We start from the raw sequence: 27,879 nt of genomic DNA, 5'->3' as shown, positions 1-27,879 counted from the left end.
TCAACAGCACGGCTGGCCAGCTTGTTCTGGACACCCACAACTCTTTGTGTAACGAAGAGTCTCCCGTCCTGAGTTCCGAGTCCAGCCTGCACTCTCCCCCCTTCCCTCATTTCCCGATCCCCGTGACCGGGCTGGTCTGGTCCTGAAGCTGCCCGCTGGACTCGCATCTCGGCGCGTCTCGGGGGGGCTTTTAAAACTTTTTTTTCAAATCGCCTCTGGCGAACTCCGCGCTTGTCTCTGAGACGCAAGACAGGGCTGGGAAAAAAAACAAAACAAAGAGAGACAAAAAAAAAAAAAAACAGGACAGGACACGCTGGAAGAAAATAATCTCGAAGACAAGAGTCTCCCAGCCCGGGGAGCGGATAACTGACACTTCCAGGGCCGAAAAGCAGCGCCCTCATGACGTGCGGACTGCAGGCCACACGTGACGGCGAGGGCGGTGCGAGCCGGGAAGGTGTTGCGGTCCGCCGGTCCGGCGGCCGGGATCCGGAGCCACAGGGGCGAGGGAATAGCCGGGCCCACTGTGACGTCGGCGCCGCCCCGCAGAGGGAGGGGGAGTGAGGGAGGGAGAGAGAGAGAGGGGCAGTAGTAGCGGCAGCAGCAGCAGCAGGTGGGACAGCGCAGCCGTGTGCGGCGCCTCTGAGGAGCACGGCCAAGCTCCCCGCGGACGACTGAGGCAGAAGGAGGGAGAGACGGGCTCCGCCGCCGACATGGGCAAGCTGCAGGAGTTCGACATCGCCTTCGCCGACGGCAAAGTGGTCTACAGCCCCGGCGAGTCGCTCACGGGCACCGTGAAAATCGCCGTGAGCGGCCCGCTGGTTTACAAAGGTGAGCAGCCGCCCCCGTCCTCGCCAAACTGTAGACGAGGGGCGGGGGTCGGACCCTGCCTTCTGTCCCCCCTCAGCGCTGTGTGTCTTGGCACGCCGTGTCTGAGCGGCGCCGCTTTGGAAACGAAGTAACCTCTTTGTTGGCGGAGGTGCTGTACAGGACATCGTGGGGGGAAAGTCGCTCGTAACTATTTATCCACACAGCTGACAGGTCCGAGGAGAGAGTTGTGTGTCTGTGTGTGTGTGGGGGGGGGGGATTTGGGTAGCTTATGTCTTTCATTACCGCGAAACCAGCAAGGACAGGCGTGATTAGGAGAGCAGTAATCAACTTTTGGAACCGCCTGTTTCTAAAGCGACAACCGCCGGAGCCCCCGGAGACTCGCAGGTAGCCGGACGGAGTTCCCTCCTGCTCTGGGCGAGTTGCGTGGCTGTTCCTGGGGGGCAGGAAAATATTCACTTCGCTCGGCTCTTCCGACTTCCCAAGCCGGGTTGAGAGCTTGTTCTGACGCTACTGCCCCTCTACTTATGACGCTGTCTAATGCTAGAAGGACTATAATCGAGTTCATTGTAGCGCGTATCTCGAAGCGCCTGGACGCGCAGGGCAGCGCTCTCTGTCACCTCCAACAGGTGTGCGTCTTTGTACCTGTCCACAGGACAGCGTACCTAGAAAAGGAACGCCTGGCTCTTGTCGTCAGAAGTATATGAGCACCGTGAAATCTTCCTCGTTCGTTTCGCTGTCTGTGGAATTGGCCAACTCTTTCCTGCTGGCTAGTGACGTCACTGTGCCGCGTCATGCTCTCTGGAAAAACACCTATGTTGATGAAAGGGGATTTCGCAACACGTCCTGTGTGTATCGCTTCTATTTTCTTACTAGTTGAAAGTGCATCATGTCGATCGACGCCATTCAGTTGGCGTTTACCCCTCCTTTGGCACATTTCTCCCTCAATAACACAACACTCCCTCGTTATGAGCTCATGGACGTGTGTTTTAAAGAGAGCTGTGGACCACGCCTGCCCTTCTCCAGGTGGGTTGGGCAACAGGAGAGATGAGTGCAAATTTTCCACGTGGGGCACACTGCCGGATTGTTTTGCTGGGATGGGGATGGAGGGGTTGTGGAACCTGTTAGGTGAGATAGACTGGGCCTCAGGGCTCAGGATGCCATGCAGGTGATACATGGTTTTGTCCCCATTGTGTTGCAGGCTTCTGACAAAACCATGACTCAGCGCCCAGACTCTAGGCAGAGCAGAGGATATGAAGTTTCCATTCTAGTTTTTTTTTTAAGGCCAGATCTCAACAGAGCTCCTCTGCTTATGTCCAGATATGCCCATGAACGAATTTTTGCTTAAAAGCGTCTGCATAGATATTGCATTTTATTCACAGTACTTTTCTGCAGGTAGATTTTCTTTCCTAAAAAAAAAAAGGTTTTGAATTTCCATTTTTCCATATTTTGTACCCCTGTATTTGGTCGATGACCTTGACTTTCTCGCTGTAGCTCTGGGTATGAAGACGGTGCCCACTATCATCTGACACCTGCCCAGCCTGAGTCCACATCTCAGCAAGAGCATGAGCCTCACGAACAGAGACCGCTTCGATTATGGGCAGGACCCAGCTCTGGGCCTAGTGGTTGTTGCTACAAGGGAGATGCTCTCCCAGATTTAAGTCCACCGAGGCCCAGTGAAGCCAGGTCAGGTGTGCTCCTGTACTCTTTGAGCTCAGACGTAGTCCAGCTGAGAACTGGAGAGGTCTGGACTGTAGGGCTCAGACTTTTCAGCCTCAGACAAGAGCTTTTCATTGGGGTGCAGAGAGAGTCCTGCCAACATGGTGGGCTGCGTGACTCCTAACTTTACTGGGGCACCCCTGATTATTCATGGGGGCGGGGGGGGGGGGGGGCGTTCTGTCATGAGGTGATTCTGCTGAGATGAGCTGGATTAATGTCTGCAAAAGTCCTGCTTGAAGTTCAGTGCTGTGCGTGTTGTCTATGAGTGAGTTTGGAGCTGTTTTAGGTTCCCGGCGCTGTTTTAGTGTCGGTTCGAGCTGGGCAGGACCTGGCCCTGTGTGGCCATCTGCGAACCACATCGCCGGGGCTGTAATTTCATGTCCAGCAGCTCAAGGCCAGATGCTCTGTGGATCTGGGACGTTTATCATGACCAGAGCTCAGCGTCAGCATTGGTGCTGCTCCTGGACTGAACAGGCTCTTAGAAGAACCTTCTTTTAAACCTTTTTTGGTGGGAGGTGGTGGTGGGGGGTGTTATGAAACCAGAATTATGTGGATTAGTGGCGTGAAAAGGCAGTACGATGTCCTGGCATTTTCCTGAGCCTCAGGGAAGCTGCCAAAAGCCTCAGATGCCCGAGTTTCTAAATCTCCGCAGGACCAAATAGTACGACCTGACCTGCTGCCTGGCAGCCCGTCTTGCCCCCTGCGGCGTCTGCCCTGGCCCTGCCCGCGGCCGGGGGCGTCGCCTGAGCGTTCCTGCCCCGGAACGGAAAGGTCGGAATGAAAAATAGATCCGAGAATCTCGGGGAGGCCTTTGGTTGCTGTTTCACTTCCTTTTCCGTTCCTGTTCGTGCCAGCTGGAGTCGGCCTGGCAGAGACGTGTCTGCTGAATTTGCTTGGCTGTGTTTTTTTTTTTTAAGTTGTATTTTTTGAATGTCCCGGTACGTACCGGCAGATTCATGACTGTGCAGAGGCTGCGTGAGTGTTGAGACGCAGGCTGTACGGAGGAGCTTTGCGGTCAGGACTGTTTGGTTGTGAAGCCTCCTGAGGCCTAAACGGAGACATCTCTTGGCAGTTCTTCCACATTGTTCCCCCCTGCTTTACCTGAGCAGGCCCGCAGGTCTTCGAGGCTCCTTCGCCATGTCAGCTCCTGGCTCCCAAGCACTGTGTCCTCGAGAGTGTCTTTAACTCATGAAGGCAGTGCTTGTACAATACGTGGCCTGATAAGGGCTGTGTAGTCATGTGGTGTGCTGGGTTGATTTTGGAACGTTTCAGCCCGATTCCCAGTGTTAGGATCCTGTTCCCACGTGGGGGAGAGAGCCCCAGGAACTGTTAAGGATTTGGCCCGATTGTGCAGTGACTCCGCAGATCAAGCATAATTCCAACATTCCCACTGTTCCTAGATAAGAACAGCTACCGGCATGAGGTTAGTCTACTAGTGACCACAGAATAACTAATGTCATTCCTGACCCACACATAAGCACAGGTGCTAATGAGGCTCCAGGGATCTCCACCAGTGGCCAGTGTGACCGAGTAGCTAATGTTCCCCAGTGTCCTGTAAAGAACTGCTAGCTCAGACTGTCTCTTTGACAGTCCTGCTCCATCAGTGGGCGTGTGACGAGTCTGGGTCTTTGGGGCTGTTGTTACGGACCTGTGCTCTGTCTGCTGTGTGTTTTCTTCAGTGTAAGACGAGGAAACGTGTGCAGGGCCAAGAGTAACCTCTGGTTTCACAGGTTTCCCCTGGGTCTCAAACGCCTTACAGACCAGTAAAGAATAGTCTGTTATGTCTATAAGGAAACTGAGTAATTGTCAGCCGACCTAGAATGAATCTGCAGACGTACCAGGACTTGCAGGAGTTTGGATTTAGGCTGTTTCAGTCAGCTGCTACACAATATTCCTGGTCTGGCGCCGGCTCAGGGGCGGGGTCCGGTCTTTGACGTCTTGCGCGTGAGATGGTTCGTGTCTGCGTGTTTTGCGAGAACAGCACGTTTGTCCTGCACAAGCCCCGATCGCAAACTGAGCTTCTACAGAGCAGGGCTGGCCTGAACTTTACCGGAGCACCTTGTCCTCCGGGGGCAGCTGAGGCTGTGACGCCCTTAAAGAGTCCTTTGATGAAATTTGCGCTGTGCCGCTGAGATCTCGCGCACTGGCGCTGGAAGCTCACTTGATCACAAAGAGCTCTTCTCTTTTCCCCTGCCTGTGTGGGGGATGGGGGGGGAGGAGGGAGTGGAAAGACACCTGGAATTGGAGCGGAGGTTGTTGTTTCAGGTTCCCCAGCAGAGCTCTCGACTCTGTGAGACTGGCATATTTGTCAGTGAGAGGCATGAGGATAATTGCTTTAACTTGCACGCCGCTTTTGTTAGACAAAGTCCTCCACACTTGCATTAGAAGGGGACACCCTAAGGTACAGGGGACACGCAGCAGCCCCCCTGCATTGCAGGGGAGAGAATCTGCAGCAGCAGGTGGACAGAGGGGGACCTGTGGGGGAGCCAGGTTGTTTTTGCACAGGGGGGACTTTAGGCAGGACACTGGAGTATTGCCCCTGAAACCAGTCAATATACAGACCCAGAGATCCTGCATATGAAGCTGGTGTGCAGAAAGTTATAGTTCAGTGGTATAACAGTGTGGATCACACAAAGCCCTTCACACAGAATTCCCCTTTCCCATACTAGTGAGGAATTTCAGGCATTATGTTGGGTCTTGTTTCCACCTGCCTTGGTGCACAGTCTGGATTATTTCCCCCAAGATAAGGTGGATCAAGGAGTTTCGGATCACTCACAGCTATTGGGGAACCTTGATAGTGTGTAAGATGTACTTAATGTGAGGAGAGTGAAACGCATCATAAAATGAAAGCTCTTCCAATTTTCCTGTGATCTTGTGGAACGGGCCCCGCGCACACACCTACCCACAAAGTCTGTGTAGACTGGTAGCAGGTACATGTGAACTCCGAGTGGCCGGATCGCTCCGTTTTTCACAGGCAGGTGGGACGCAGGGAGTGTGTATGCTGCTGTGGGCGGTTGCCCAGGTCAGAGGTCAGAGGTCAGGGTGCGAGGTGGGGGTGGGAGCAGGTTGTTAATGTCCTGTGTCCCGGCTAGGCTTGCAATCTGCAAAAATAAACGTTTTAAAACTTGATCATTTAAAACTGTTTTGCTTCCCCATTCTCATAATCACCTCTGTTTACCACCCTAGAGATTGTGGAAATGCTGCTTTCTTTTTACGGCCGGTTGGAAAACGATGGGGCGATGAACCGGAGGCGTTTTTTTACGCGGCGGATTTGTGGGGTACCCCGTTGTGGTGGTGCAGTTTTTTCGGGGATCTTCCTGGGGAGGCTCCTGTCTGTGATTGCTCGTGTCAGAAATGTCAGCACTTGGCCGGCCCACGGTCTAATTATAGTCCGCAGGCCGCAGCAGCTGTTGGAGCAGGGAGGAATGGCGGTGCTGTTGCGGAGCGGGGTTCGATTTGCCTTCGGATGCTGCCAGCTTCTTCCCAGCCTGTCCTCTCTCCAGCCCGGAATGTGGGGACAGGTTACTGAAAGAACCGGTGGTTGAGTGGTGTAACTCTTAGAAGGAAGGCAGGGCTGTGGCTGCTGTCCGTAGCTTTTAATGGTTGGCTTCATGCCTGTCTGCTCCAGCAGCGCCCGGTCTGTGAAAGGCGGGTGAAATCTGATCCCGGCAGACTCCTCATGATCTTTCCCAGACTTCAGACGGAAGCCAGCCCACCGAGCTGGGCAGCGGCTCGGGCGTTGATCTGTGCAGCTAAAGCCTTCAGTCCCAGCTAGCCCACGGCAGGTTTTTCATGACAGGGGTGGTGGGTGACGTTGTTAAGGTATTGTGAAAAGGTGCCGGATGATGTCATTCACGAAACCCACGGCCTGTCAGAGGGGTGCAGTAAATGGGGTTTCGCTCGTGTCCCAGTTCAGCTGGGAGCCGCCACTTCTGCCTGTGGAGCAAGTGAGGGGCACTGTCCCAGGTCTGTACTGTAAGCAGGCCGGCGGTCTTCTGTGTGTCCTTTCCAGAGGGGGGGCCCCGGTCCGGCATGCTTTAGCAGCGGGGTTCACTGGCCAGAAGGGCAGCTTGTCGGCCTGCTGGTCAGCACTCTGGTCTCATTTCAGGTTTGGCCTGGTGCCCTGGTCCCCACGGGGACAGCAGCTGGGCTCTTCACCTCATTAACACTGCGATCACATGTGGTTTAATAAGCCATTTCCCGGCCATTGCGTGGGAGTCGCTTAACGATGACGCTAATTAATGACGGTCAGTGAATAAAGATCCGGACAGCCTGTTCATTTGCAACAAGGAAACGCTCAATTCAATGAAGTCATTCAGAGCTCGTGGAGAGTTTAATGCTGAGAATCCTGTGGCGGCTCACATTCACCCGAAGAGCTGGTCCTGCTGGAACGGCCACTGCGGGCTTACTGGAACATAAAAACACGATGCGTCATGTGGGACAATGTGAACTTGTCCACGCGGTTTTCAGTGAGTGTAACCGAGAGCAGGAGGCAGTTCTTTACGTCAAGAGTTGTGGGAGTGTGGAACTACCCAGCCGATGATTATTGAAGCCGATTCCCTGGCCTCTTTAAAAAAAAAATGGCTGGGATCAATGAGCTGCTAATCGCCAAACGAGCCTCGAATGGCCTCCTGTAGTCGGTCACCTTTCTTGTGCCCTGAATCTCTGTGTGCGGATTACACTCGGCTGAAGAATCCGATCCCTGTCTCCCTCCCAGTGGGAGTTCCAGGTGGGGCCCTGTGAGGGCATCGAGATGGTCGATCACCCCTGGCTGGCCCGCTTCCTGCTGCACCGGGTGTGCGAGGATTTCGGGGTGATCACCAGCCTGGACCCCAAACCCGTGCCGGGGAACTGGAACGGGGGCGGGCTGCCACACCAACGTGAGGGCGGAGGCCACGAGGAGCCTTCCGACACTGGGTCTGCCGGGTTCTGGTGTTGCCGAAGGCCGCTCTCCTCGCGCCGGGCTGTGCTTGCCTCCTCTTCCTCGCCGCTGCTGCTGCGCAGTGACCTGTGTGTAGTCCAGGTGCGCAAGGGATCTGACCCACAACAGGCTTCAGTGTGAGGAAGAAGACAAGGCCCTCAAGGCCATGAGCTCCTTCAGGTGGTCAAAGACTCCCAGGAGCAGTACTATCTGTACCCCAGATAGATTTTGTAAATATTTTTTGTGATATCAGTTCTTTTTAAAAAAAAAAAAGACACTAGTGTGTTTTCCCCCGTTATCTGTCGCAGGCTTTGTTGTTGGAAAATCAAAGAAGTCCCCCTCCGCGCTCACTCATATCTCTAGGAGGTCAGATGCGCGTTCGGAGTCGTGGGCAGGTATGGACTGGGGCGGAAAGGGAAATTGTTTTTTAAGCAGAGTCCTGCTTTCCTGGGAGACTGGCGTGTCCGGTGGTGACAGATGGGCCGCTGGAAGCTCACTCGATTACAGGCCTCGTTTCCCTTCCTGTCCGTCGTCCTCCCCATGGAAACCGGAGTTGGAGTCGGGGGTGGGGGGGGAGTCTTGGGAATACTGCAGCAGCAGGGGGGCTGGTCTGCCATGAGTCACGACTGGAGCTCCAGCTGGAGAAATGGAAGGCAAAGAGGCCGGGAGGTGACTTCCGAATCAGGATTTCCTAATCCGTGACACTTCAGACTGCGGCTGTGGTTGGCCACGAAAATTGTGTGTACAGGATGAGAAGCTTTTTTGAAACTACCCATCTAAAATGCCCCTGATCTCCCTGGTCCACTGACTGCAGTGCCCATATGACTGAGTAGTGTTGTGCTTGCTGGCTCATGTGCAATATCCCCTCTGACACAGACGTGTGCTACAGTGTATTTAAATCGTGTATCGCCCGCTGGTGGAGGTGCCTCCCAGGAATGTTTCCCAGGCACCGCAAGAACAGTTCCAGAGCTTCCCAGCGCTGTGAAGTGCCCTGGAGTTCCGCCAGACCAGTAATGCCTTCTGGTCGCGAGCAGCCACAATCGCACGTGATTCCCAGTCTTAAAGGGACCAGCTCAGGACGCCCTTCAGATTGGCCTTTTAAGCAGCCAAGCTGATGAGGAACCTGGCCGAACTTTCCAGGCTTCCTCTTTGGTCCGTGTTGCTTCTGTAGGAGTGGAGCCGTAAGATTTGGATATATCACAAAGTACAGAAGGGCGGGCCCCCTTCTCTTTTGCTGCCTTGCTTGTGTTCTTAAATGAACTAGAATTCTGCTCCTGAGCTTCAGAACTGACCATGAAGCGCTGGTCCTTGGGGGAGCCAGCTGTTTGTCTGAGGTCTGGGGATACCGGACATACAACAGTGGGTCTCTCCAGGGTCAGAGACCGGTTCTCCGCCATGATCTGCGATCGGCACCCTCTGTATCCCTTCTGTCACCAGTCTTCTCCGGGGCTTAACTTGTGTGGTGTCATCCTCTCTCGGGGTCTGATTTCCATCAGTCTCCATCGCCGGTACCTCAGATGGGATCAGGACCTGCCTGCAGCTCCTGGGACCCTCTCCTGCAGAAGGTTTGTCTGCTCTGTGGGAACGTGTCCCGGACAGGGGGGCAGAATTGCAGGAGATGAGGTCAGCGCAGGAAGAAAGCAATCTAGCCCCGGGTCCCATTAATACCAGATCGAGCTGCAGGCTGACGAGTTTATTTTTAATCCGTAGAGACGTCCAGGGAAGAGGTCTGCTTATCTCGCTGAAGGCGTTTCCGTGCGTGGCAGTGCTGGTGGAAGGACCTGCTGAAGAGCCGTTTTTAGGGATGTATCCCATGTGTGCTGCTTCTGTGGTGGCTGATTGGCTGAAAGAGAGCGTGGCTGTTCTTTGACAGGCTTCTGATTGGTTGAAACGGACTCCACTCTCTCTTATCAGTATCTATGAGCAGTCATTAGTCATTAGTTAGTCATGGTGATTCACTTGGTGTTTTTCACTCCTTTTGTGCACAGAGCAACTAATTTACAGTAAATTCAGTCTGAAAGTGTAGCTGCTGGAGCAGAGTCCATGACTTGACACTGTCCTCTCTTGGTTACCTCAAACTGGCGTTTGAAAAAGTGTTTTTTTTAAAGTTAGCTGATCATCAACTGCCAGTGCAATTTTGCAATTACACATCAATAAATATTTAGCGGTACAAGAGCAGTGTCCACTCCACGTAGCCTTTCAGATTTCTTCCAGCCTTTGGAAAGGTGTTTTCAAACCCTGGGCTGTTGTTTTGGCTTCAGTCCTTGGAGTGTCGTTCTGTAGTGCTCCTGTTTGCCAGAGTTTGTTCTGAGAGAAACCGCTCCATCAGGGAGGAATGTTCTAATCGGCACCTGGGCTCGTTGTAACCAGCCCGACCTGCTACTTTTTAATCCTGGAATATTTCTCTGTAGCCCCAAGACAGGAAGACTGCAGGGCTGTTGAAAGGCACGTGGATGTGTTTTGTTGTCATTTCAGGACGCCTGGGAGAGTTTAATCTATGCAGTCGGATTTGTGCCGTCTGCAGCGTTGCCCGGCCCTGTTCCCTTCCGTAAGCTTCTCGCGCACAGATGTTTGATTCTGTTTTGAGGATGTTGAAGTGAACGGGGCAGAGCGCTGTCGGTTCTGAAGCTGTGTAGCACAATAAGCAGTGAAGGTCTGCCTGTTGGTAAAATCCTTCCATGTGAAGGTTCCCTGACTCATAATGCAACAGACTTTTGTCTGACACAAGAAAACGGATCTTTACAGCCAGTCGTGGGTGTGTCTGAACCACACTGCCCAGTGGCTTTGTCGAAGTTGGTGACTGGCTTCTTTTAAGAAACGACTGGATGACGTCCATTAGCTTACAGCAATGGAACGAGCTGCACTGGCTGATGGTTTCCTCTCATTTGTAACTGTTCTGAGCTCTTTCAGGTCCAGCGGACCGAGAAGGAAAACATTTGTATGCTTTGCTAAACCTGTACAACTGGGGAAAAAAAGCTCGTTACCTTATCTGCTCTGTTGAGTCTGTGGAACACAATGGATTTATCTTTCGCTGAAAGGGTTGTAGGCAAATTCCTGATTTCTCTTTCTGGGCTCGTCAGTCTCGCTGTATGCATGCAGAAGGTAGTTATTGTCATTAAACAGTCGTAAACTGAAAGGGTAGTTAACAGGACTCAAGCTCAGTGACCTGGCCTTTTCCTTTCTGCTGTAAGATTAGAAGGGGGGGTGGGGGCGTTGGATTCACTTGCTGTCTCTGTGTATAGAAGGACAGAGCCAGGAGTTCAGTGTTGTGTTGTACAGTACTCTCAGGCGAGGAGCTCCATTCTGATTGGCCCGCTAACTTGCCCTGCTGTGTAAATGGGTCTCCAGGTCATCGTTGTTGTTTTTAATTAACTTATCTGGCTAAATAAAGGGTCAAGTAATTTGGAGCTAGAGAGGTGATGGAGGAGATAATAGTCTGAGATGCCAGCTTGTGAAACATTTTAATTCCCCTTTTCTCTGCCTCACAAGTGCAAGAGACGTGTTTGATGTCCTGGTGTTAACACTGCTGACCGAGCTGGAATGAAACCACAGCCCCTGGTGTGATACAATCCAGCTATTGTTTGGGTGACGTGCTGCCCATTTCTTGTGCTGAAGAATGCAATGCCTTTCTTTCTTGTTCCTCTTGAGTGGCCCCTTAAGCCCACACAACCCTTTTGTAGGTGGAGATTCAAAGTCCCAGCAGTAAACTAGGAAACGGAATTTAAACAAATAAAAAAAGTTTTTGTGCCTCGCCCAGATGGTCAGTCTCTTGGCACGCTCTCGGTTGGTCGGATTCCCAGCGCTGATGTCACAGGGGTCAGACTGTCACGGAGAGATCAGCCTCGCCTTCTGATTGGCCAACTCTCGGTGTTGCCAAGGAGATCTCCTAATTTAGGACGATTTGCATTGGTTTTACAAACACACAGGCAGACAGTTGGGAGGTTGCACAATAACCTCTCCCTGTGATCATGTTGCCTTTGGCCTTCGTACAATCTCATGCATGTGAATGGAACACCTGTCTGTGCGCAGGTGAGAAAATGTCATTGCTTTAAAAACCCCTTTGCCTGTTAATGCTACTCCTTGGAGAAACCTGATCTTCACATCTTTAGGCATGAGGACTTGCTTATTTTAAATTTGCCTGTCTGCATGTTGTAAGAAAGCAGGCAAAAACACTGTATCGACAAAAATGGTCACTTTGCAGTGTCTGTCCTGTTATTAACAGAAACCAAACAGTTCTTCTGGAAAGCTGTGATTGTAGAATGTCTTCTCGAAACCTGTCTTATCGTCATGCAGTCTGGCACACCAGACAGTGGGAGAAAAATGCTCTGAATGTGGCTGTGGGTGTCAGGATTTAGTCATGACGATCCCATACGGAACGTGAGCTGAGGCCGATCTGGAAAGGCGTTCACAAGAGGTGCTCTTGACCGAGCAGCGCACTCTGGTCTTTTTGTTTAAAAATTATTTTGCATTTTCAAGGAGCAAAATGTGTAGACGGTTATGTATACAAAATTGCTCTTTCGTGGAGGTCCTAGTGCGATATTCTGGGTGCTCGGGCGTCCTGCTGTCATGACTGGTAGCAGCCTGACTGCAGGGTGCTGCTCTGATGAAGTCTTCCTGCGGGCTCATCCTGACGAGACAACGGTCCAGCAGGACAGGGCTTCAGTCTTCGTGCTGCGTGAGGTTGGCAGCCGTGTCGACGATGCCCTGTTGGCAAAGCTTGAGCCCCATCGGACACTTGTAGCCTAAGCCGGGGATGAAGTGGGTTCAGAGACCAGTGCTTGTTCGGGCCCTATGAGAGAAATGAGACAGAATCGTCAAGAGTATCTGCAACCTGGTGCAAAGCATGAATCGGTGGTGCAGCTTGTGGTGCTTCCAGTGGTGGTCAGGCACGCTGCTGCCTTTCACAACGGACTCCCCGCTCCCCCAACAGGGTGGATGGCGAGTCTTAGTCAGCGTGATGATTTCAGCTGTGTCAGTGCACTTGCTTCATGAGAAGATGTTCTCGATAACCGTGGATAGGTGGCCATCGCAAGTGATGACGCTCGTGGTATTTGAGCTCCTTTTGCGTTTTCTTTCGCTCCTTTCACCCCCGCTGGGTCCAGACCAGGACCAGCTCTGAAACTTGGACGTTTGCTGTGGCCGGGTCGGGCGTCCGCGTGATTCGAGCTGAGGCCGTGTCTGTGCTCTCCTCTGCCGCCGTTATCAAGGGAACAGGAACAATGTCTGTCTCAGCCAGCACCCCCCCCCCTCCCCTCCCCTGCTGGCTCCAGTTCCAGGGTGTGTGTGTGTGTGCGCGCACTACTGTTGTATCGGCAGCAACCGCGGTCTCTGGCCTCCCGTTTCCGCAGTGTGATCGTGAGGCCAAGCAGATGGGCCTGTCAATAAGGAGCTCTCCCAGCTGTGGGGGCTGGAAGCCATGTGTCTGCAGGAATCCGATGCCTCTTTTCTCTTTGTCTTCTCGGTGAGCCGCCCTGTGGTTCGCTGCCAGTCCATTAAGCCATCTGCTGCCCATTGCTTCCCGCAGGCGCGTGTGTGATCCCTGCGTTTTCCAGCATACTGGCAGGCAGGACACCTTCCGTTCAAGTTCCGGACTTTCCAAACTGTAGATGGAGCACAAGGAGCTGCTTCCACTTGTAGTTTTGCTTGGCTATAGGATTCTCCTTGCATGTGATTACAATGACAAACGAGAGGAGGCCTTTGTTTCTCATTGGGCAGATGGCAGCTTATCTGAGCTACCTGGTACCATGCTTTACCTTATCCTGCTGCTCCTTGAAGGCTCCCAGGTGGTCACCTTCCTCAACATGGCCAGGGCTCTTTGTGCTAGCTGCCCACTGAACCCTTGTATAAAGACATTGTTCCCAAATGCAGCCAGCTCTGTGTCTTTGTTCTTAATCTCCCCATCGAGGCTCGACGCAGCCATTCTCGTGAACGGCCTCCAGATGCTTTCAGGGGTTTTTGAACACCCGACTCAAGTGCTCACCAGCTCTCGCCGTCCTTGTGTCAAGATGGTGCTGACCTGGCGGTTGTGCCCCAGCTGGGAGACCTCGGTGCAGCGAGAGATTGAAATGGCGCTGTGGCCCGTTTGAACTCGGGGAGAAGAGAGTTTGGGAGGGTTGTAATCAAGTTGGTCACACAAGGGGGCGTCCTGCCTTCGGACTCCTGCACGTGCCCACCCAGTCACCTGTCCCCACCCACGCAGCCTGGAGCGAGTCCCACTGAAGTCTCTCATCTCCAAAAGGTCCTGATCCTCTGGAATACAGTGTGAACAATCCAGAGTTTCCTGCTCTGCAGTCCTGGAAGCAGGTTTGCTTAAAGCCTCCTGCACTTTGCTTTAAAAACTCTGCCCGGTGATCGTCAGTGATCCTCGATCTGGCTGGATGAGAGTAGGAGGTGGGGAGGTGCTGTTCTATACAGGACCTGTGACCTTAAAACGCTTTTGGATTGAGTAGAAATGTCAGCATTTCTCCAGCCAGCTCCACTGCTTATGACATATTTTCTCCTTATTTTTAAAATGATCAGTTTCGTGGCACAATTATTTTTTTATTTGCACAGCTGGGGTCCAATTCAAGTTTTTCCTCCACGTGATTTTGAACAAATGCAGTAGGTATGGCCATTCGAGATGCCACTGAGTTCAGGCGCATCGAGATCAACCTGCGTCGCAGGGCGATTGCACTTAAAGGTGCAGACCAGAAGTACATAGCTCAGAAACCACAGTGCAGCTCGGAAATCGGCTCTGTTACTGCTCTCGTCTCCTGTGTTGCTGTGCTGCGTCTGGGGTTTGAAATGTAGCAGTGTTTTACGTTGCACGGGCCTTTAGTACAGAGCACCCAGCCCGAGTAAGCCGAGATGGTATCGATGAAAAATTAATGACTGCCTGAAACGAAAAGTGACTCTCAGTCTCGCAACGCTTGAACACAGAGATGCATTTACTCGACACGAGCAGGGGATTTAATTTCTCATTAAGATAGATGAGGGCTCTTGGAAAGCCCAGTGGTGTTTTAGGTCATCAATAGGATTGTCTCTCACAGGTCTCTGGTCCTGGGAGTTTGCATGTTCCCCTATGCCAGTGATAATGTGTGTCTCTGAACTGCCCCTGGGTGTGAGTGCCCTGTGGGAGACTGGAGTCCTGTCCACAGTTCTCCCTGGATTGGCCCCCTGTTGCCATGACCCTCATCAGGAATAAGTGGATTTGTGACAACGGATTGATGGAAATCTAGAATTATTACCAGTACTGATCAATAAAACCACACCTAGTCTTCAGTTGGTAAGATGTCCACCAGTCCTCCAACACTCTCCATGACCCTGTGTATGTGAAACAAGCATGAAAGAGGGCGGACGAGGTCTGGACCGTGTTTATATGTGGCACACAAAGATAACTGCACCTGTCTGAAGACGGAAGAACAGACTCCTCAATATCCCTTCTGCCTGCAGGCAATCTGGAATTACTATCCTGAAAAATTCATGGGACTGCTCGCACCTTCACTGCGCTTATCGATCGGCGGGGCGGTGCTAAATGATTTATGAGTCTAGGCCCCGCTGTTCGCACCTGAAGGAACAGCGTGCTCAACAAACACGTGGGCCTGAGCTTACCCTGAGCCCCTGTACAGAGAGCACCAGCCTTCCCAGGTGGGAGAAACCACACTAAACGCTCTCTGGTGACAGGGGATTGCTTTTAACTGGAATAAAGCTGGTGTGATTGTGACTGCCCCCTCGTCCACAGACACACACACAGTGGTGGAGCAGGATCGGCCCTGGGAATGGGGGAAAGGGAAGCCGTTTCGGATTGTGTGGCTTGCCGGAGGGCAGGCTGAAAGGAGTCTTGGTTCACCCAGCCATTTTCCTACCGCTTTTTCCCCCCAATTCCAGAGTCGCGGGAGAGCCGGAGCTAATCCCGGCCAGGCATGGGCGCAAGGCAGGGTAAACCCTGGGTGGGACGCCAGTCCATTGCAGGACACACACACACGCACACAGACACGATTAACCTACCAGTATGTCCATGGGCCGGGGCAGCCTGTTTGAAAACTGGCCGATACCCGAGGTGTAGCTGTGCCTCGTCATGGAATAGTCTAGGGGAACTGCCTCTTTCCGTGAAGAGGTCTGTGCCAGTGTGCCTTATCAGCCATTCACAGAAATGACGCACGCACACACTCGGTGAGCAGGCCCTGGCGGTTTGTAAGTGGCCGCCAGATCTCCAGCGCCTTCCTCTTTCCTGAGGATGTGAGCGCTCTGGCTGAGCAGAGAACCTGTCTCACTCATCGCGTTTTTTATTTCCCTCGCTCCAGCCTGAGCTGTCTGGTCAGGGTCTAGGAAGCGCCTGTTGGCTTTCAGAGGGCCCTGATATTCGCTCCTGGTCCTGGAAGGGACGCTGCGTCCGAGAGTATTTGGACCACCCTGGACTTTTAATAACACGATTTGAATCATTCGTTGGTGGAATTGGTCTTGGTCATTGCTGCTGACAGTGGCTTGATCAGTGCTGCCTCTTGACGGTTGTAAGTTACCTATAGAAGCTGGTGGACAGGTGACCGGAGCACGAACACGACTGATCAATTTGTTGGGTCTTTTTTCCTCTTTCTTGCAGCGATCAAGGTGAACTGCATGGGGTCGTGCGGCGTGTCCACCAAGATGAACGACTCGTCCTGGGCCGTGGAGGAGCAGTACTTCAACAGCACGCTGTCTGTGGCCAACAAAGGTCAGCCGGGGGCTCTCCTCGTGGGCTGGCTGGGCCGGGGGGGCTGGGCTGGGGCTTGAGTAGTGAGCAGGTGAGAGCCGGCTGGCCGGGGCCTCTCTCCGATGGCCAGTTTCCAGTCCTGAGGTGGCCAGGGGAACAGACTGGGCATCAACAGCATAACCCCACAGTCTTCGCGCTGAAGTGGTTTTGTGTCCGTGGGGGTAGAAGCGGATCGATTAGGCCCCGGGTGCTTTGCAGCTGGCCGTTGTAAGAGAACATTTCTTAATGGATTAATGGATGCTGCACATTGGTGGTGGTGGAGGGGATCCCCATTACCTGTAACACGCTTTGAGTGGAGTGTCCAGAAAAGTGCTATATAAGTGTAAGCTATTATTATTATTATTATTATTATTATTATTATTATTAAAAGCTCTTTAATTTGAAGGGAAGCTTGCACCTTATGCTGTCTTGCCTCTCTGAATCCTTTTCTTCTCAGACCGTTCAGCCCATTTAGCCTGTGTGTAGTTAGTTGTTAATTGAGCCCAGGATCTCATGCAGCCCTTTCTTGAAAGAAACCAGGGAATCGGCTTCAGGGACATGGCTGCGCAGCTTGTTCCACGCTCCCACAACCCTTTGTGTAAAGACGGGCCTCCTGTGCTTAGTTTTAAACGGACGTCCACACGGTTTCACGTGTGTCTTCCAATTCGTCTTGTTCGTTCTGAAGACATCCAGCCAGGCTGATGAGAGGAAAGGCCTCTGGCTTGGAACCTTTCTCGTGTCCCTGAACATCAGCAGCACGTTTTTTGCGTTCACCTCGTGTTTCCTCTGCCCCGTGTCTGACGGATCTCGGTGGTCTCGTGTGCGGGCCCGCTGGACTGCGAGCTGCCTCTCTCTAGCCTGTGCTAGACGACCAGGGAGAGACGGGGCAGTAGGCTGTCCTGTGGCTCGCAGAGGCTCGGAATATTTCATGGCTGCAGAAGGAGACATTGAAACAGGTCTTTCTGGCTCTTCCGAAAGAGGGAGGGGGAACGTGACGCTCTCGAAACCAAGAATGTGTGCAAAGGACGTGTTATGGTAACAAAGCTTGGCTTGTGATCGCTTTCCTAAACCCCCAACGATCTGCTCGCCGAACAATGCCCTTACAATCACTTTGTTTGAGCCAAGGATCAGAGCAGAAAGAGAACTGGTCGGCTCTCTGAAATAAAGCAGCACGTGGCTCAGGTACACATCCAGAGGGAAGCTTTAGTATTCAAGGTACTGGCAGTTCCCTTCTGGTTGATCCCGGTTATGAATATTTTATGCCTGGGAGCATTCATACTGTTCATATGCTTAATGCAAAGCACTAAACAGACTGCAATGAATAGGCCTCCGATATTTGCAGTGTCAGACACTTTTATTTTTCCCAGATAATGAGCAATCAGTTGAGATGGCTCCATCAAGAGAACCTGACAGCCCCCACCTCTCGGCGTTGTGGATCTGTCATGCGCAAGAGCTACAAATGGGTAGCTCTACAAGGCTGACTTTAATCTGAACAGCGGCAACAGAAGAAGTCGCTAGCAACTGGGGTCCCGTGTCGGCATGTAGGTTTTAATTGGTCGTTAGCTTGCAGAAAACCCCTTTCTTTTCTCCTGTAGCCCTCACTCCGTTAGCTCTGCCTGAATACGTGCGCTTGCTGAGAGAAACGAAACCTGTGCATTCTGGCTTGGAACCACAAAAACCCCCCGAATTGTTCAGACCTGCATGTTTCTTCAGCGTTTTCTCTCAATAGTGGGTTCCAGCTACATAGTTGGTCCTTTTTAGTTTTGTGTTCTACTTGTGTCCATTCAGTTAAGGGCCTTGCTATTTGCTGTGAGCAGTGGCAGCTATTCAGCTGTGCTTGGGGTGGAAGAGCGAACGGACCCGGTTGGAGCCTGGTGTTCCTGTCGGCCCCACCAGCGAGTGCTGACAAAGGGAGCCCTTGAGCTGCAGCAGGCAGCTGATATCTGCACACACACACACACACACACACACACACCGAGCCCTCTCACCCCCCCTCCCTGGGCGGACAGAGAACCCGCGATGGAGGGAGTCTCCTAATTACTCTCCTGCTGCCCCAGCCTGGGCCCTTCAAGTCTGCCCTTGAACAGAACCTCTCTTTTTCTGAAATCGCTGCACAGGCAGGTGGGGGGGGTGAGGGGCGGGCTTGTTTACAAGCCGGTGAATGTGGTTAGTGTTTCCTCTGCGGTGAGATAAGTTTCGGCGAGCTCTGGATCGGCCTTGCGAGACGAAGGCCTGCTCAGGGTGACTCTGTTCTTCCGCGAAGGTGGGAGCTGCAGTGGTCTTGGCAGAACCTGAAGCCCGCTGAAGCAAACGGGATGCTGTTCGCCCTTATCTGCACTGGAGTCCCCACCAACCACAGTGTGATACCGAGGCTCCCACTGGCGCAGATTGGGCCACACAGATCCGAAGGGAGGAGAGACCATCTGCTTAACTGTTGTTTACCACATTCACTCCTAAGAACAGCATGTTGGAAAATGTGGAATCTCTTTTCAGCGCGCTTTCCCAGTGTACATGGGCTCTTCGAGCTGTGCTTTGGGATTATCGGGTGGGGAGCTGCAGTCGGGTGGGGAGACCGGTGGACAGTCAGTTAGCTGGAATAAGAGAGCAGGACGATCCGGCGCAGAATGGGTGTTGAGCTCGCAGGAAGCAGTCCCCACCTCGTGACTGGCACTGTGTCCGTGGGTAAAGAGAAAGCAGGCCGTCGGATGAGCCTCCCTTTGCTGTGTTGGGCTCCAGTTCCATTACCCAGGGGAGTGGAGAGAGTGGGAGGCGCCCCTCGGTGTTGGCAGGCTGGGAAGACTTAGGTTGCAAGGTGATGATCCTGTTGTTATGACGTTAGGATCCTGCATTCTGTGTGCTGATGGTTGTCTGCAGTGCCCCGAGAAAATTCCTGTGGTGATGCGGTTTTTCTTTCCCCAAAACAGGGCTATGCCAAATAGTTATACAGCATGCAGGTATAGGAGCGATGTTTGTCTGCTGTCACACTGAGGGTGTAGCTTTCTCAGCCATGAGGCAATGCTTTCAGAAAGAGCAGGCAGGCTGCTGCGCTTTGATGAGCAGAGATTGGCGATCGGAGGATCGGAGAGAAAGAGACACGCCGATGGAGTCTTCCGACTCCTTGGGCCGTCTGTTATTCCTGGGGGTTTTGGATAAGCAGGAGAAGGAAGTGTGCATCCAGAGAAGCCAGCATATTGAGTTTGTCAGCTGCGAGCTGATGTACCAGGCAGCAGACACTGTCTCCAGCTGCAGAGCCTTCCCAGAGAAAGGAGACAATATTGAGCTGCCGTCAAGCCACACACACAGATCAGGAAGTGGTTTAACGGAGGAGACAATGATCTGGTTATGGCTGCCAAAAGGCCATGAATGAGTCAGGGAATTTCAGGGCAGACAGAGGAGCAGTATTCTCTCTGCCCTCACTGGTCCCAGGTTCTGCAGAGTTTTGTGCCTGGCCTGGCGTTGTTCTGCGATGTTTTTCCACGTGTGTGAAATTCAGCAAGATAGGGTTTCTGTGCGATTGGCATAGCCAAGGTCTGTATTCTGCGTCAACATCTGGTAAAGCTGTAAAACTGTCGATTTTATTGAGGTTTTTCACAGCTTGGCAGTGCTTTACCTTGGAAGTGCCAAAGTGATCTCAGCAGTTGCCAGGGAGTTGCTGTGTGCGCAAATCACAGGCACACCTGTTGGCTGTTAATTAACAGGGAACTCGTCAGTTATTCATTAACCTCGCAGTAAAATCTGATTTCTGTTGGAACCCTTCTAAAAATACCTTCCTTGGCCCTTCCTTCTCAGATCCAAACAAAAGAAGGTGACACCTTCTGTCGCAACATTAGCTGGGGAGGGGATGAGATTGTCCTTTGTAGCCTGTGAACTGGAAAAGACAGATATTTTGGGTCTCAGTCATGCTGTCGTCAGAGCGAGTTCTGCCTTTAAATGGCGTGGCACTCTGTCCCCTGCAAGGGTGCCCTGGTGACACCGTGTGGCCAGCCCTGTAGAAACCCGAGCGTCTTGTTTTGGAGCAGGAGGGTGTCGAAACTTTGTCAGTGGAGACCTAGCACACCTTTGTCGCACAAACTGTGATCTTCCCAGTGTCCCAGTCACAGCAGTTTAATTCAATAAATAATAATAATAATAATAATTGCTTACACTTATATAGCACTTTTCTGGACACTCCACTCAAAGCGCTTTACAGGTACTGGGGATCCCCTCCACCACCACCAGTGTGCAGCCCCACCTGGATGATGCGACGGCAGCCATAGTGCGCCAGAACGCTCCCCACACACCAGCTATCAGTGGGGAGGAGAGCAGAGTAATGAAGCCAGTTCATAGAGGGGGAGTATTAGGAGGCCATGATTGGTAAGGGCCAATGGGAAATTTGTCCAGGATGCCGGGGTTACACCCCTACTCTTTTCGAGAAACACCCTGGGATTTTTAATGACCACAGAGAGTCAGGACCTCGGTTTTACGTCTCATCCGAAGGACGGCACCTGTTTACAGTATAGTGTCCCCGTCACTATACTGGGGCATTAGGACCCACATGGACCGCAGGGTGAGCGCCCCCTGCTGGCTCCACTAACACCTCTTCCAGCAGCAACCTTAGTTGCTATTAATTAAATAAATAAGTAATAATTCCTTGCTTTCTAAGGCTCTTTTCTGGACACTCCACTTTCGCCTTACAGGTAATGGGGGGGGAGGCGGGGTCACAGAACGTCTAGCCTGCAGCAGCAGTTGTTGAGTGTTGTCTGTCCTCTTGTGTTCTCTAGGGACTCTGGCAGCTGGAGCACATAGCTTTCCATTCCAGTTCCCCATACCAGGTAAGACAGCCGCGATGACTGAGTTCTGCGGGGGGCGAGATTATAAGCACTGTGCCGTTCCAGTCCTTCTCCCAGCGGGCGACTAGACTAGACCCTCATATTACCCCGATTTACCTTGCTGGCAGGAGTGGCCGGCACGCCGGAGGCCAGTGATGCGACGGAGGAGACCGGACGTGCTTGGGCCAGCTGTCACACTGTGACGGGAGGGGTGTATATCTGAGTTTTTTCCCTCTCAGTAGCCGCTGTGTCACGGGGTGGGGGACGGGCTGTTTTTAGGTCTCCTCTCTTGAACGTAAGGACGTGTGCAGCGTCTGTCAGGAGCTGCTCCCCTCTGCTCTGGAGGGGAACCCCTGAACCCCTGACCCCCCCCCACACACACACACCTTTGGGAATGAGTTACATGTTACACTTCCTGTGGGTACGTTAACATCGAGCCACCAGCTGCCCAGTGAGCGGATTTCTTTAATAATGATCTTAAAACCCTACAGATCCTTTTTTTTTAGGGAAGCTCCTCTTTGCTCGTGGATCACTCAGTCCTTTGTTGCAGCTGCTGCCGGAGGGCCAGCGCGGTGGGGGGGGTATTTCACGTCTTTGCTTCGATCTTTATCATTCTTGCTCCCACACCCTCCTCTCCGCAGGCTCGGCGCCCACCTCGTTCGAAGGGCCGTTCGGGAAGATCCTGTACCGGGTGCGGGCGGTCATTGACACGCCCCGCTTCGCCAAGGACTACAAGGCCGAGAAGCCTTTCTACCTGCTGAACCTCCTCAACCTGAACGAGGTGCCCGACATCGAGGTGAGAGGCGGCGGGGTGGCGGGCGGTTACGCTGCGGCGCGCCGGGGAGATTGCTCACTGTGCCCTCTCGAACCTCGAGCGCAGCTCTGCTCGCTTCCTGTCCTGTCTGCTCCGGCGCTCCTGCGCTCCTGGGATTTCCGAAAGCACTGAGCCGTTCTGTCTCGGACAGGGAAGACTACCTGGGGTCACGATGCAAGTGTTCAAAATCCCCAAGGACGCTGGCAAAAACCTCCATGAGGTCAAAAGATCGATTAGCTCATGATCACGTGAGATAGTGGGGCCGGATGGCCTCTTGTCTTTTGGAACGGCTCTTGTGCTGGCTTGTTTCCTCCTCGTGCGTCTCCCTCAGGGGTGGCGTACTGTCTTCCGTCGCCGTCCGGCCCTGCCGTTCGTCTCTTCCTCGAGAGGAGCGAGCGGCTAAGCCAGAGTTTTTCCTCCTCCTCCTCCTCTTGTCACCCCAGAAGCCCAGCTTGGCCGTGGCCACGAAGAAGTTCACTTACCTCCTGGTGAAGACGGGCACGGTGATGCTGAAGGCCAGGAGTGACCTGCGGGGCTACGCGCCCGGACAGGTCATCAAACTGACCGCCGAGGTCCACAACAAGTCCGGCAAGGATACCAGCTGTGTCCTGGCCAGCCTCATCCAGGTACTCCTCTTATAAACCTCCTGGCCCCTCGGAAATATCAGGGCTCTCCAGCCTGGTCATAAAGGGCCCCCAGCGTCTCCTGGAGCTCATCCTAAGTGACGCAGAAAGAGAAGTGAAATTTAACACCTGAAAGGCTTAATCTTAATCAGGTGCAGCCCACCTTATATACAAGGAACGTGAATTTCATACAGATGTTCTCTGGTCACATGTTGCAAGGTGGGAGTTCATATATTACCCTCCGAAGCAAAGTATAACAGGTCGGATATATACAGTGCTTCTCCTCAGCAGCTGTTATGAATGTGGGAGGTGTGTTGGGGTTTCGGAGGAGGGGGCGGCCTGGAGCAGGGGCGGGGAGCTCGGGTACTGTAGGGCGTCCTCTCGGTGGAGGGGATTCAGCTCTGTGCTCAGTCCTCCTCCCCCTGCAGAAAGTGACCTACAAGACGAAGCGCACCATCTTCGACCTGCGCACCATCGCGGAGGTGGAGGGCGCCGGCGTGAAGGCGGGGAAGCACGCCGAGTGGAAGGAGCAGATCATCGTGCCGCCGCTGCCGCAGTCCGCCGTGCCTGGCTGCTCCCTGATCCAGATCGACTACTTCCTGCAGGTGAGCCGGGACGAGACTCCCAGACTCCCACCGGGAATCCTGAGGGCTGTTCCGCTTCCCTACTGTAAATGCTGCAGGTCCAGAGTCACGAGACAGACTTGGTTCAAGCTCCTCTGGTAGACCACCATGTCATCTTGGGGTTCAAGACCACCACGTGATCTCTCTGGTGGGATTGGAGATGAATCCATTTATTCAGTAAACGGAGCACTAAGATAGTAGTCCTCATAGCAGCCCCAGGACTTCAGTCTTACAGAATTACAGGTCCCGAGTCGTCCCTAGTTCCTAGCCCCTGCAGGGTCGCAGCCTCTCCCTGTTTCCGTGAGAAGTGGCCTGGTAAAACGGGAGAATGCCGGTCGGAGGTGTGGCTTCCGCCCTCGGAGCGAGACTCGCAGACCGCTTCTAACCTGGGCCTCCGAACCTGCTTCTGTGTTCCAGGTGTCCCTGAAGTCGCCGGACATTCTGGTGACGTTGCCCATCTACATTGGGAACATCGCCATTAACACCTCCCCCAGGAGCCCCGCCCGCCCCGCCCCCCCCACCCCGGCGCCCCGGGTGCCCCCCACGCCGGCGCCCCGGTCCGCCCCCGGGGCGACGCCCAGCGCCCCCCCGGCCGAGGAGGTGGAGGACCTGGCGGCGGGGCTGGAGAACGAGGAGATCCCCACCAAGAGCCACTCCCAGCAGGACCCCTCCGGCGGCCGGCAGCCCTCCTTCTCCCCCAGCGCCTTCAGCTACGCCCCCGGCCTGAGCTTCTCCGAGGACCAGCGCCGCTGCAACGCCTCGGGCCCCTCGGGGCCCCTCTTCTGCGTGTCCACGGGGGCCACCATCCCCTTCTTTGCTGAGGGCGGGGTCGACCCCGTGCCCACCAGCAGCCAGCTCATCCTGCCCCCCGAGTACAGCACCTGGGGGTACCCGCACGGTGAGTCCCCCCCCTCCCTCTGCCCCGATTGAAGGAAAAAGCGGGTGACGGACTGGAGCCACCCAGCACATGGGTACCCCTGTACAGGGAGACATGGGTACCCCTGTACAGGGAGAGAGAGGGGGGGCTCCTTTCAGAGGTCCTCAAAGTGGCAGTCAGGTTTCGTGCATTTGTAGTTGTAATCCTTACACTCATATAGCGCCTTTCTGGACACTCCACTCAAAGTGCTGCACAGGTAACTGGGAATCCCACTACCGCCACCAGTGTGCAGCCCCACCTGGATGATGCGCCAGTCTGCTCCCCCCACGCACCAGCTCTCAGTGGGGAGGAGAGCAGAGGGATGGAGCCAGTTCAGAGAGGGGGGTTATTAGGAGGCCATGACCGTTAAAGACCAGGGGGAAATTTGGCCAGGACACTGGGGGTAACACCCCTGCTCTTTTTGAGAAGCGCCCCGGGATTTTTGATGACCACAGAGAGTCAGGCCCTGGTTTTTTTGTCTCATTTGAGCAGGATGAGGTGATATGGCTGCTGGCTTTTAGAAAGGGGGCAACATTAACTACTGCCATTCACACCGGGACCCGGCCCAGCTCTGCTGAGGTTGACCCGATGGACCTGGGACAGTTCCACTACACCTGGTGCGAGCGTTGTTGGTCACGTTGAGTCCTGCGTGTCTTGCGTAGCTGTTGTAACGCTCTGCTGTCTTCTCTGCGTCCCCAGAGCCGCCCCCCAGCTACGAGGAGAGCTGCAGTGGTGCCCCCACCCGTGTGGACAGCAGGAGATAGAGCAGCGGATGTGCTTTCGGCACTGCAAGGCACTTGGCACCGTGACCGCCCCCTGCAGGACTCACGGGGCACTGCAACCTGGCCTGTTCTGCCCAGTGGCGTCCGGTTTCACGTCCAGATTTTTGTAACTACTTCGGAAAAAGGGATCGAGCTTGTTTTTTTTCCCCCCTCTTCTGCCTGTCCGCTGTCGTCTCATTTTCCAAGAGAAATAAGAGGAGCTGGAGAATTAAAAAAAAAAAAAAGTGAGCGATGGTCACCCTGGTGCCGATCGAAGTAGTTCCTTAAACTAGACCGAGACGGAGCACGAGGTCGAGGGAAGCGTTGGGGAAAACTGGAGCTGGGATGTTTCGGCCCGGCCATTTTCATTTTTAGTGCTTTTAAAATGTACAGCATCTGTGATGCCTTAAATCGAACTTACTACTGATCCTCGTTTTTTTTCCCCCCCCCCTCATTAATTTTAAGACCACCCCACCCGGCCTTCACCTGATCTGTCCGTGTCGGGTGGGCTAAGATCCCAGTACACCGGTGTCCCACCAGGCACAACAAAACTGAACAAAGACTCAGACTTTTGTTATCCGAAAACCGGTCGGAGTCGCCCTGGTCGTGAAACTTGTGAAACTGGCAGGAGGAGCCGGCTGGCGAGCGGATCTCCGCGGGCCAGACGGTGGATTTGAGCAGGGAGCAGGACCCGAGTGCCAGCCGCCGGAGTCCACCATCGGCATCCCGCCCGCAGCCGGGCAAGGCCCTCAAGCCTACCGCGCGCAGCGGGAGAGAACGAGGGGCGTGCCCCCCCCCCCCCTACCTCAAGCCACCTGCTTCCGGGATGGGAAGGGGGCATGCCGCCCCGTGCTCAAGGTCATCGGGATCAGTGGGGAAGAACAAAGAAAAACACCTTCCGGGACGGAGGAGCAGGACAGCCGCGGGCGAAGGGCTCTTCTCCTCGCTGGTCGCTGGTCGAAGCCCGCCACCTCGTCGTCCTCGGAGTGGGAGGAGCCCCCGTCACCCCCAGGGGCTCTGGGATGCTACGGCGGGGGGGCTCAGACCCCTTGTTTTTCGGGAAGGGGGGGCGGGGGGGTAGCATCTGTTCCTGGCTGGACGCAGAGGTGCCGGGGCGCTTGCCTGAAGCACTGATCCGATCCGGCGCGTCTGTATGCGTCCTTCACGGGTTTCCTCTGCACGCTGCGTCTCCGGGCGCCTGTCTAGCGTTTGCCTGTGCGTGTGTGTTGATCACGGGTGGCCGGGATGCTACTGTCCTGTTCCTTTCTGGCACATGGTCCCGTTCACTTGTCCGGGGGCACAAGCCCTGTGAAATCCCATTGGCTGGCAGGGCCCTCTGCATTTCGCCAGAGGTTTTAATGCAGCAGGTGTCTTAGGAGAGGCGGCGTTTGATTCCCAGGCTTCTGGCCCAGAAACACGAAGGTAAATGATGGAGGATCGTCCCGTGTGCGTCTGCGGTCTCTTTGACTCGGGGACGGACCACTGCGTGTTGGGCTCTCCTGCTTGTGTCGCCAGCGCCAAGGACTTTGTGTGCACTCCTGTGGCGTGATGCGACTGCTCCAGCGCTGCCATGCTTGCATGTGGTATGTAGTGGCCAGTGCACTCCCATGATCCACTCTGGGACAGCGTGGCAAGTCAGTTCTTCACCTTTTATAAACCAGGCCAAAACGCCCCACCCCAGGAAACAATTAAACTGCTCCATGAAGTGGGCTCCATTCAGTCACTGAGCAGCAGTTGAAGGTGTGTATATTACTACACTTCTCTTTCTGAAATAAGGTGATTCAGTGAGTATACTTTTATAAAAGAGCAGATTACTGCATCGGCTCAGTGTAACTTCGTTTTTATTTATCCGAAGTGACTTGCATACCTCCTCTTGGTGCTGGGGATGTTAGCGCCCCCTGGTGTTCACTCCCATTCTCCGTGGGTGCATTCACTATAGCTCCTTCTGTGGGAGTTTTAGATCTCTTTGTTCGTCAGTGCTCAGTATTCCCTCTGGCTAGCCTTCTAATGATTACCTTCAAGTTGGTAAGCGAATGTTTCCTAACCTGGGGATGAATGTAGCGTTGTTGTTTGACTTAAACGATGAGCCCAAGTTGTGGGCCTGTGTCTGCCCTGTGATGGACTGGCGTCCCACCCAGGCTGTACCCTGCCCTGAGCCCCTTGCTTGCTGCGATAGGCTCCAGCTGCCCCGCTGGAAGACGGGTGGATTAGCCCCACCCCTCGAGTGAGTCTGCGAGGTGGACGCACAGCAGGGAGAGTCGAACCGGAGCCCAGCCTGGCCGTCTCTCTGGGCTGATGTGCTGCAGCTGCACCCCGATAGTGTGCTTGTACCCCTGGGTGAGTCCAGGAGATCAAACCTGGGCCGTGATGAGAAAAGGGGATTTTACCTAATGGAATTAGGTCTTTTATCCTTGTGAACGCTGGTGGCTGTTTGACCCCTGACCCCTTGTGCGTTTGTAAAGAATGTTGAATCCCGAAACTTTCTCCAGCGGGGCAGACATATTTAGGGCCACACTGGGCTAAAGGGAGTCTGAAGTGGTTGGTTTTTCGATGAGGATCGGTGTTACGGGACGTTTTTGAGTTTCTGCCTCATCCCGTTGTCCTGATCGGTGCAGTCTGGTCCGAAAAAAACCCAACAAAAGGGGTCCGACTGGGAAATGTGGGAATTCTGCACTCTTTCAGAGGACTCTTCTCCCGGATGAGGAGAGCTGCCAGCCGGGTGGGTTTCCCAGACCTGCGTCCGAACGGCAGATGCCCCGTTCTGACGTCTGTGTGTGTCTGTGTGTGTCTGTGTGTGTCTGTGTGTGTCTGTGAATGAAGACGCAGGAGTGTTCTGCTCAAGGAGCACTGACCCAAAGCCTTTTTATAGCAATTTAGAGCTGCTTTTATTTGTATTTTTTTTTCTTGCACAAAAGAAGGTTCTATAGCTTTATTAACTTATATCGGTCCTGTTCTGGGTTGAACGGAGGGCGTGTTTCTCTCTCTCCGTGGCAGGGCAGCGATTTTGTACTTTTATACCCGTCCCAGAGCGTGCCTCCGACTTCCCGTGATGATGATTCCCTTTCCCCCCGTGTGCAACCACTGTGTCTTAACAGCACCTTAGAGAATCACTTTTTCGAGTGTTAAATTGTCATATTAGGTACTAATAAAGATTCCTACGAA

General features: G+C 53.7%; 1 protein-coding gene across 1 annotated transcript; it reads left to right on the top strand.

Moving 5' to 3' along the window:
• Positions 1–412: 412 nt before the first annotated feature.
• LOC148643820 (arrestin domain-containing protein 1-like) lies at positions 413–27,879 on the top strand. Its single transcript, XM_088614569.1, has 8 exons — positions 413–828; positions 16,044–16,154; positions 20,933–20,983; positions 21,622–21,776; positions 22,238–22,420; positions 22,846–23,022; positions 23,458–23,938; positions 24,656–27,879. The coding sequence occupies exons 1-8, from the start codon at positions 711–713 to the stop codon at positions 24,718–24,720; spliced, it is 1,341 nt and encodes a 446-aa protein (XP_088470695.1). The 5' UTR covers positions 413–710; the 3' UTR covers positions 24,721–27,879.

The sequence above is a fragment of the Lepisosteus platostomus genome, chromosome 21, assembly GCF_059453375.1.
Source record: "Lepisosteus platostomus isolate fLepPlt1 chromosome 21, fLepPlt1.hap1, whole genome shotgun sequence".
NCBI lineage: Eukaryota > Metazoa > Chordata > Actinopteri > Semionotiformes > Lepisosteidae > Lepisosteus > Lepisosteus platostomus.
This window is presented reverse-complemented; position numbering and strand designations above follow the sequence as displayed.

Excerpts from the sequence above, each read along its gene's own strand:
- LOC148643820 (XM_088614569.1), top strand. The coding sequence starts at position 711 with ATGGGCAAGCTGCAGGAGTTCGACATCGCCTTCGCCGACGGCAAAGTG. Across the intron at positions 829-16,043 it reads CGGCCCGCTGGTTTACAAAG|CGATCAAGGTGAACTGCATG; the intron begins GTGAGCAGCCGC and ends TCTTTCTTGCAG. Across the intron at positions 22,421-22,845 it reads TCCTGGCCAGCCTCATCCAG|AAAGTGACCTACAAGACGAA; the intron begins GTACTCCTCTTA and ends CTCCCCCTGCAG.